The sequence below is a fragment of the Schistocerca cancellata genome, chromosome 1, assembly GCF_023864275.1.
Source record: "Schistocerca cancellata isolate TAMUIC-IGC-003103 chromosome 1, iqSchCanc2.1, whole genome shotgun sequence".
Taxonomy (NCBI): Eukaryota; Metazoa; Arthropoda; class Insecta; order Orthoptera; family Acrididae; genus Schistocerca; species Schistocerca cancellata.
Window position 1 is genome coordinate 773,361,180 of NC_064626.1, and position 10,534 is coordinate 773,371,713.

Below are 10,534 nucleotides of genomic sequence, written 5' to 3' on the forward strand. Positions count from 1 at the left end.
AAGGAAATAAAAGATTTAGAAATCTAATTTGGAGTGAAGAAAGTGATAGTTATGGAGGAGAAATGTGAGGGCCAAAGAAATTAATGTAAATTAATGCCAGGTGGATAGTGAGAACCAAAGACATGTTGTAGTGCCATTTCCCACCTGTGGAGTTGTTAGAAACTGGTGTCTGGAGGAAGAATCTGGATGGCACAGGTGTTGAAACAGGCACTGAGATCACAGTTGCCATATTGTAAAGCATTCTCTTGAAAAGGATATTGTGTGTTGCCAGTATAGACCCTCTGTCTTTGTCCATTTATCCTAACTGGTAACTTGGTAGTAGTCATACCTATGTAAAAACTGAACAGTGATTACGCAACAGTTGGTTTACAACATGTGTCTTTTCACAGGTGGTTCTCCTTTTGATAGTACATCTTTTGCCAGTTACAGGGCCGGTATAGTAGGTAATAGGAGTGTGCACAGGCAAGTCTTATAGCAGTATTAGCCATTGGGGTGGGATCCATAGGGTAGGGAAAAGAATGCAGAAGGAGCATAGGGCCTGACCAGGATATTATGGACATTGGTGGAGGTGACAAAAAGCTGTTCTAAGTGTGGGGAGCAAAATATGGGACAAATGGACCTCATTCCACAGCATGATTTTAGGAAATCATTGCCTTGTTGAAGTGACTGATAAATACGCTAATAATGTGTGATGAGGTGTATTTCTAAACTGTTTTTTGGAGGGATGAGAAGTACCAAGACTGGATGTGATGGTCTGTGAAATCTGCTTCTGAAGGAGGCTGATGAGGTAATTACGTCCAATGAAGGCTGAGGTGAGAATGGTTGTGTACTGTTGTAAAATGTCTATACCTGAACAAATATGTTTGCCACAAATACCAAGACTATAAGGGAGGGAACATTTGACATGGAAAGGATGACAACTGTGAAAATGAAAGTACTGTCATTTTTTAGTAGGTTTTATGTGAACACTCACCCTCAGTGACGATGAGATCAACATCAAAGAAAGTGGGATAGGACTTGGATTAGAATCTAGTGACAGTTAATGCAAAGAATGTATTTAGAGTACAAGAATTGTAACACATCAGTCCCACCTTGAGTCCCTATAGGAACAATGTCTTCAATGTATCTAAACCAAACCAGGGGCTGAAGGTTCATGAATCCCAGGAAATTTCCCTCCAAGCAACCCATGAAAAGTTTGGCACAGGAAGGAGCCATCCTGGTTGCTATGGGCATGCCCCTCATCTGTTCATATGTCTGTCCCTCAAAGATAAAGTAGTTTTTCATTAAGTAAAAGTTGATTAAGATGAGCAGGAAGGATATTTGTAGTCAGATGGTCATTGGTCAAGGTAATGTTCAGCCTCACACAGAGGAGGATATTGGTGTAGAGGGAGGTGGTATCAATGATGACAACCAAGGTCTGTGAATGAGGGTAATGGACCCAGATTTCATATGATCTAAGGAATGGTTGATGTCTTTAACATAGGAGGAAAGTCTTTGTACAGCAGATTGCAGCTGTTGATCAACTAAGGCAGATATACGTTTGGTGAGTGTGTGGTTTGAGTGGGGTAAGAAGTTCTGTGAACTGAGATGTCACTCCTTGTGAGGGGCCTTAGATTTTAAGGACGGGCCGTAGGTCAGTTTGTATCACAGGAATGGGATCTTGATGGCATATACTGTACATAAAGTGTCAGACAGCTGGCATAGACCTTCACTTACATTCCCCTGTCAGTTAAGCACTGCAGTGGTAGATCCCTTATGTGTTTGGGGGGTAATGATGGAGTCATCAGTTTTTAGGAAACAAAGAGTGTGGAGTTCTGCAGAAGACAGATTAGGGTCAGGTTGTAGGGACCTGAGAAAGGGTTGTGAAGCAATGCTAAATGTTAGGAATACTTGGAAGACTTGTAAGGGGTGATCTCGGGATAGTGGTGGTTTCCTCTTATTAATTTTTGTAAGATGTCTTGTCAGTAATTCTGTCTTGCTTATTACCCTATCTTCCACCTTTAACCTCTAGGATTTCAAATCTGATGTGGCACAGTTGCCAACAATCATTCTTTCCTTCTCATCCCATCTATTAAATTTCCCTGACCAGTTTCTGGGTGACTTTTTCAGTCCCTCCCATTTTCCTAAACCTCACCATCCTTGATGCTGAGTGCCCAACAAACCAACATCATCATCTCACCAGTACTTTTCCTTCATACCTCTTCCTTCCCCTTCAACCCTTCTGCCAGAATAAGGAGTCACTGACTCCAAAAGCTTGCACATTTACTTAACTCTTAAATGTGTATTCTCCTGCCACCACTTGGTGAACTGGTTTTTTAATCTATCCAGCTACATTATATTTTCAAAAATTGATTTTGTTATTAATTCATTATCTCATTCATTTTTCATCCTTTTCTGTTCTTACATTCTAGCTTCACATCTTTTTCACTATCTATCCCATCACTTCTCTGACTTGTCAACTGTTTTCTCTTCACCAGCATTCCATTAACATTTCAGATATACTGATTTCATCTACTGAATTCCATTTTGTAATTCAGTTTCAATATTCTTGTATTAATTTCTTTGGATGGAATTCTTAATGTCTGCATCCTCTTTCAGCTTCTGCATTTTCCTGCTCCCTAGAGGGAAGAAAAGAACAGCTGTTACCAGACTCTTAAGATATGAACATTTTAGTAATGATTGCTATTCTCCCCTAACAAACAAAGCTGCTTGTGTGTTTTTAAACAGCTTGAAATTTCATTTTGAACTATATTTAAAAAGAGGTAATAATTCAATGGATAACTATGTATGCACAGCCAAATGCTGTGGTTTTCAGAGAGTTACTAATATCTTATTAACATTTAGTTATTGCTTGAAATACATTTATGTCTATGTGATGTAATTTCAAATATTAATATTAGACACTGGTATCCAGAAAGTAACAACTGTTGTGAAATTAAAAAATTAACAATATTGAAAAAACAAATTTTATTACATACATTTTAAAGAGGTGCTCTTAAGTTGTTTTTCTACTTAATTTCCATTCAAATTGTGGCAGTAATCATACTGTGGCACAAGTTTTTCAATACTGTCTCTGTAGAACTCTGCTACCTGCAATTGCAACCACTGGTTTATACTGGCATGCAGTTTGGCATCAGTATCAGAGCACTGTGTAGCAAGCCTTGTATCCATTTCTGGGAAGAAATGGTAGTAACTTGGTGCCAAATCTGGGCTGTATGGTGGATGATAAAACATCTCCCATCCAAAACCCCATAGGAGCTCTTGGGTACAATTGGCCATGTGTGGACCTGCATTGTTGTGAAGAAGCAAAACTTTTGTGCTGGGTTTCCCCAATACTTGATTTGTATCACCTGCCTTAACTTTGTCAGTGTTACCTCTCAGAGTTAACTGTTATGCCACATTCAAGGAAATCACCAAGAATCACTCCCTTGGAATGATCTATCTCACTGAAAGTGTTTGCAAAAACTTCATTGGTTTCATTGGAGAATTTGTGCATCCCCATTCCATCAACTTGATACACAACTGACATGCTTCACCTAAGTCTAGGCCCAGTTGCGATATGATCAATAAGTCTGTTACCATCTTTCTCGTAATCTTCAAGAAAGCTCGTGGCTGCTACCAGTCTGTTTTTTGTGGCCTTTTGTTAGGATTTTGGGAACCCACCTAGCACAAAATTTGTGGTACCCCACTTTCTTTGCCACAGTTTCATGCACCAAACTCCGTGAAATTTGGAGAAAATATTGCAAAAGTTTTGTAATTGTGAAACAATGGTTTTCATGAATATGTGTTGTTATTTTCATCACCAGTTCGTCAATCACAGGGCCAGGCCTACCACTGTGGTGCTCATCATGAACATTGGTATGCCCCTTTTTAAAATCAATGCACCATTGCCTCACTCAGCTGTCACTCATTATCCTTTTTTGTACACATTACAAAGTTCACAATAAATTTCAATTGATTTGCAGTTTTCTGCTGACAGAAACCTTATCGCAGAATGCATCTCACAATTTATGGGATTTACTATGGCAGTGCACATTTTGATACATCACAGAAAACAAAGTGGCATGGACACAGACCACTTGCTACCACCTCTTGATGCATACTGAGTGTAAGAATGTTGTGGCACCAAGATGGCAGCTGTAGCCCCACCCACCACCTCCATAGACAAACATCTGTTACTTTCTGGATAGCCATGATATAATTCCCACTTTATCACAAGAAAATTGAGAAACACTTGTTAATGTCATATTTGTGAATTATCCACTTCTCAATCACAAAATTAATTGTTTTTCAGACAATCCAGCAATGTTTGCATGGAAACCAATGCGGCGACAGGACTTCAGATGCCCCTTATGTGAAAAAAAGTTTGTTAATAAATCAAATCTCAACATTCATGTGCGTGATAAACATGGTGAAGGGTCAGGTCCACAAGTCTGTTTCATCTGCTTTAAACAAGTGAAAAACCAAAGCTGTTTACGTGTTCACATGTATTACAAACATCGTTCTAATTTATCACCAAGTTCATTGCCTCATAATGAAAGCAAAATATAAAATTTTACTAAGTTATCAAGCTTTCAAAATGTTCATGCAATACTCATAACAAAACTGTTCCTAAAGATATTTTAGAATTTGTAGTTGTACATTTCATAGGGCAGCTCTACTGCAGAATTTACAGAACTGTATAATAAAATTTATGTTACAGTGCATTGTTATGTAGAAAATAATTGATAATTTCATAAACTGAAAAATGTTTCATATCTAGTGCCCATTTTAGGGAGTCTTTTGTATACATACATGCAGGCCAGTATTTTAATGTCTGATATGCTGAATATTATAAACACACTGATGTTAGCATAAGTACTTCATTTTTAAAATTTATATTAATATTTTTGTGTAAAGATAGAAACAGTATTTTCTGAGACACTTTTTGTGTTGTATGTTTCAGACAGTGTAAAGAAGTTTAATATGTTTAAATGAACAAGTAACTGAAAAAATTATCCAAACAGACCTTTTTTTGTTAAATATGAAAAATTACTCCAAGACTCAGAAAAAGCATGGGTATGACACTGAAACTTTAGGAGATTGTGATGTGTTGAGCAACAACACCCAAAATGTGATGCTGAATCTCAAGAACTTTGTACACTTTGTGCAATTGTTAAGGGAAAGAGGAAAATCACTGAATTTCAGGCTCCGTATAATTTCTTGCATGTTTTTGTTTGTCAAACCGTGTGCCTTGAGTGTGGCCCTTTGTTGAGTGTGTTCACTGTACTACTAAATTTGATTGTGATGATTTGCAGGGTTTATCATCACATGGACAGCAACTGTATAATGTTCCTGTATGTGTTCAGAAAAATAAATTGCATTTGAGTCTCTTACTATAAAAGTCTAATGGGTGATGTATAATAATTACACTTGTTTAAGATATAGTAATAAATGAGGTCAGAGAGTGATACATCTGGGTACTGAAGCTGTACATTCACATACTTTCCAGATATTGTTGCAGTCGAATGACAGAAACCTGTGTTGAAAAAGTTTATGCTGTCTAACTGGTGAATCTTGCACCATAGTTGCTGGGTGATAAACTGAAGTAAGTCTGATATGAAGACTGAATCTTTGCCTGATGAATATTTCTCTGCCGCATGATAGTTTTGATTCATAGAATTTTGTCAGGACATTTGGCTTTTCACAAAATTTGTGTGTTATTCATCACACATGAGCTTTTTGTTGGTTTAGCTGATAAAGCCACCATTCTTCAAACAAGATCATGTATGTTTATGTAATACAGAAACAAAAAGCTTCGTTTTCATTAATGAATCATAATTGTAACAAATTTAACAGTGGACTCACATAACAGAGATGGCTGAAACAAATGAGTATTTATTACTGGGTGCAAAAAAGAACATTATTATGGGTAAAGAGAGGTAAAATATAGTCTCCTTTTGTGATGCACAACTTTTTCATCTGCAGTTTACACTTTATGTTATCTAATATAACTGCATTTAACTGTCTCTATTCTGAATTTTTACAATAATGCTTGACCTTTCACTTTACTGAATTTTCTGAGTACAGTCTCTATAATTACAGTTCTCAATCAACTGTGTTTCCAAATATCATTTTCTATTATGACTTGCATTGAGTTCACTTGTGTTGGTTTACTTGTTTGATTTCTAACTAGTGCAATATTAAATTTGTTTTTAATCCATAAATGACCTTATATGTTATTGAAATGATTTGCAGTATTTGCAGCTGTTTTATTATATGCAGAGTTGCCTTATTCTTTGGCATAATTCACTATGTCAAAGAAATCTGCCTAATTTATTTATGACAGAGTGTAGATACCCGAACAGTTACATAGGCTGATTTTAAGGAAGTGGCAGCATACTTCATACACAAAATTATTCATGCTTCAAAAGAAAATTGTGTGTTTTTCAAGCAAGGCAAAGAGAGAAAATTATAAGCGAGAAAAACTTGAAATCGGTACCCTTGTATCGAGCCTTTTTTATGATTTAATGAAAAAAGATTATCACTTTCCCTTATTGCAAAGTATTTGTTAATGGGAAATAGAATTTAATAAAAAACCATTCAGTGTTACACAACAACATGATTCTTAAGAAAAGCCATAACATTTGTAGTAATTTTAGTTTCCTGTTTCTTGGATACAAAGCTGAAGCTTAACACTACTATCAAGGATTTAATGGCAGAGAATAGGTCTACTATAAGAATGAGCATATGTAATAGGAAATTCCATGGTGTTGTCCCAATCATTATTAGCTGCAGCCTTAAAGGCAACCTTCACTTTCGTAATACAAAGAGTGCAAAAGACTGTCTCTCATCATATTTTATGGTTTTTGATAAATGTAAAATAAACTTAATAAAAAAATAATTTAAAAATTATTTAATTTATATGCTTATCTACATTTTATAAATGAAACTTTCTGGCATTTTCTTCAGTGCTGAGGGACAATTGCCAGAAATGTTCTTAGTGGTACCAAACTATTTTTCTCTAAAAGTCAAGTCAGCTAAAATAAATGGTGCTACATTACCATATAAGATAATAACTGCTTTGATCACAGCATATCTCAGAACTAATCCACATTTTGACATTATTGGTTGGCCAACATGGCTGATTCACCTATAGTATTGTTTCAGGTGAGAATAGATGTTACTAAATTGACTAACAAAGTTTTGTGCTTAATAACACATGCATTAATTTACTGACAGATAGTTCCTAAAAGACTTCATCAAATGCAAAAATTTTATGTTCTTTATCACATACCATTCTGTCTCTAAATGTAACTACCTCTGACCTAACTATTTTGATGTTGTGACACCAATTACCGGAAAATTAATGGAGCTAAAGAACAGTTTTAACTCATTCTAGTAACTCAGTGGTAACATTTTTATACATTTAAAAAGTAATATTAACTGTTTCCCTTGTGTGGCCAACATTGTAGTTGTGCCTCACGTGATGCTTTCATGCAACTCATCGCATGCTGGGTACAGAATATTTCCAAAATGCTCACTATTTTCCAGCACTATTATTGTGTCTGCATTTATACTGGTACCAGCGGAGTTTTGAATATTAATTTGTGATATGTAAACTATTGCATCCATGACTTATTAAACTGATTGTTCGGTAATGTGAAAATTAACGAACAATCAGTTTAATAAGTCACGGATGCAAAATACTAATCCATATTCTCTACAGACGAATAGAAAAACTGGTAGAAGCTGACATCGGGGAAGATCAATTTGGATTCTGTAGAAATATTGGAACACGTGAGGCAATACTGACCCTACGACTTATCTTAGAAGCTAGATTAAGGAAAGGCAAACCTACGTTTCTAGTATTTGTAGACTTAAAGAAAGCTTTTGACAATGTTGACTGGAATACTTTCTTTCAAATTCTGAATGTGGCAGGGGTAAAATACAGGGAGCGAAAGGCTATTTACAATTTGTACAGAAACCAGATGGCAGTTATAAGTGTCGAGGGGCACGAAAGGGAAGCAGTGGTTGGGAAGGGAGTGACACAGGGTTGTAGCCTATCCCCGATGTTATTCAATCTGTATATTGAGCAAACAGTGAAGGAAACAAAAGAAAAATTTGGAGTAGGTACTAAAATCCATGGAGAAGAAATAAAAACTTTGAGGTTCGCTGAGTGCATTGTAATTCTGTCAGAGACAGCAACGGATTTGGAAGAGCAGTTGAACGGAATGGACAGTGTCATGAAAGGAGGGTATAAGATGAACATCAACAAAAGCAAAATGAGGATAATGGAATGTAGTCGAATTAAGTCGGGTGATGCTGAGGGAATTAGATTAGGAAATGAGACACTTAAAGTAGTAAAGAGTTTTGCTATTTGGGGAGCAAAATAACTGATGATGGTCGAAGTAGAGAAGATATAAAATGTAGACTGGCAATGGCAAGGAAAGCGTTTCTGAAGAAGAGAAATTTGTTAACATCGAGTATAAATTTAAGTGTCAGGAAGTAATTTCTGAAAGTATTTGTATGGAGTGTAGCCATCCGTGTATGGAAGTGAAACATGGGTGATAAATAGTTTGGATAAGAAGAGGATAGAAGCTTTCGAAATGTGGTGCTACAGAAGAATGCTGAAGATTAGATGGGTAGATCATATAACTAACGAGGAGGTATTGAATAGGTTGGGGAGAAGAGAAGTTTGTGGCACAACTTAACTAGAAGAAGGGCTCAGTTGGTAGGACATGTTCTGAGGCATCAAGGGATCACCAATTTAGTATTGGAGGGCAGCGTGGAGGGTAAAAATCGTAGAGGGAGACCAAGAGATGAATACACTAAACAGATTCAGAAGGATGTAGGTTGCAGTAGGTACTGGGAGATGAAGAAGCTTGCACAGGATAGAGTAGCACGGATAGCTGCATCAAACCAGTCTCAGGACTGAAGACCACAACGACAACAAAACTATTTACTGCAGTCCTTAAGAACAATGCAGTCTCACAACGAAGTGTGAAGATGCAGATTTGACAGATCACACAATGTACATTAAAACTTGTGTTAGTCCACCTTAAGCACTGCAGTCAAATACCTCATATTCGACCGCAACTAAATGTTAAAAAACTTGTTGTCTCACAACTTCTACAGCAATCAACCACATCACAGCCATATTGACGCTGAACCGTTATGTACCTTGAAAAAAAGAAGCGTGTTTGATATACTGCAGTAGTGGGGCACAGCATTGCTGGTGTGGAATCAGCCATGCTTAAGAAAATTATGCATGTAGTTACAGAACAGGCAAACAGTGACCATGAGACACTCAAGAAAGAACTATCATTAGCTGTTGGCTGGCACCTACCACTCAACGCACTGAAATATCAATCTCAAGATTATTTTAATTGAAGTATAGCAGTCACCACATTCAAGCAAAGTGCACTTCAGTTGCTGTGGTGGTCCATCACCATCAAAAAGTTAGTTAAGTATCTACATAAACATAATGAGTAGGTAGTGTTTTCCCATATGTCTCCTACATTTTTAAATGTTTTGTGGATAGAGTTACATTCAGAAAAAAATTCTGTGTAAAGAATCTTAACTTCAAAGAATGAAGACAGTCCCGCACCTATTATGGAAACTGATTTTAAATTGTGTGATTATATTGTAAACAAATGGTCACTATGTACCATGCCAACATTAAAAAATAAATCAATGTTACTGTCTGTTAGGTGTAAAATTCAATGAACATTACATTGAAAATATAACATGTAACAGCTTGTATGTGTGCATATGTAAAAGTAAAACATTCCTATGAAAGAAGGAAGGAAAAAATATCTTATGTAGTCATTAGTATACTTTGAAGAGTTAGTCAAATTACTTCATTGAAGTTATTGTAGAAACCTGCCATGTTTACAACTACTTGCATTTAAATTACATTTCACATCCATTTCATAATCATTGCCCGAAGGGTGCATGCACAAAGCCATACAGAAACAATGAAATATATAAATATTAAATGTAATTCATGCATAGAATATATATCTTCATTGGTGCGATGGGAATAGGCTAAATGGCAAGCACATACACTTGATATAAAAATAATAAAATGTATTATATCAAAGTAGCCTGAACGGAAAGTGGAAAGAAGGAAAATATTTCAAATAACAAACATAAAAGTTTCCACAAATCAGCTGACTGAAGGGTGAGTTTAAATATACAAGTACATAGTTATACAGCCGAAATATTAGAAGAAGAAGGAGAATTCTTGCAACTGCACACCCAAAACTTAATGGAGCAGTCTTTGCACTGCCAAAACCTGAAGATTCACATCAAGTACATAGAAGTTTAAAAATATATACACAACAATATTGAGATGCTAGGGAGCATGGACTTGGAAATGGAATTTGCTGGTTGTTGTTATGGGAGTGTTACAGAGTAAAATATTTTATTCTGACAGCATGCTGAGGAATAATCCCTCTGAACTTTTTATTCTGTTCTCAATGTTGGTTGAGATATTGTGAGTCATGCATATTACTCAGTTGACTTTTTTGCTATGCTGACTCAAGCTGCA

General features: G+C 36.2%; 1 protein-coding gene across 4 annotated transcripts in view; it reads left to right on the forward strand.

The window, feature by feature from the left end:
- LOC126187198 (broad-complex core protein-like) overlaps positions 1-6,821 on the forward strand; it is a 439,455-nt gene extending 432,634 nt beyond the window's left edge. The window contains exon 8 of one of the 4 annotated variants that reach the window (XR_007537704.1): positions 4,295-4,421. Coding sequence is in view for 1 of the 4 variants with exons in the window: in XM_049928277.1 (XP_049784234.1) it covers positions 4,295-4,551 (257 nt within the window). In the remaining 3 variants the exon portion in view is untranslated. Of the gene's footprint in view, positions 1-4,294 lie in introns of all 4 variants that reach the window. The other 3 variants (XM_049928277.1, XM_049928280.1, XM_049928281.1) reach the window with 3 other exon arrangements.
- The last annotated feature ends 3,713 nt before the right edge of the window (positions 6,822-10,534 follow it).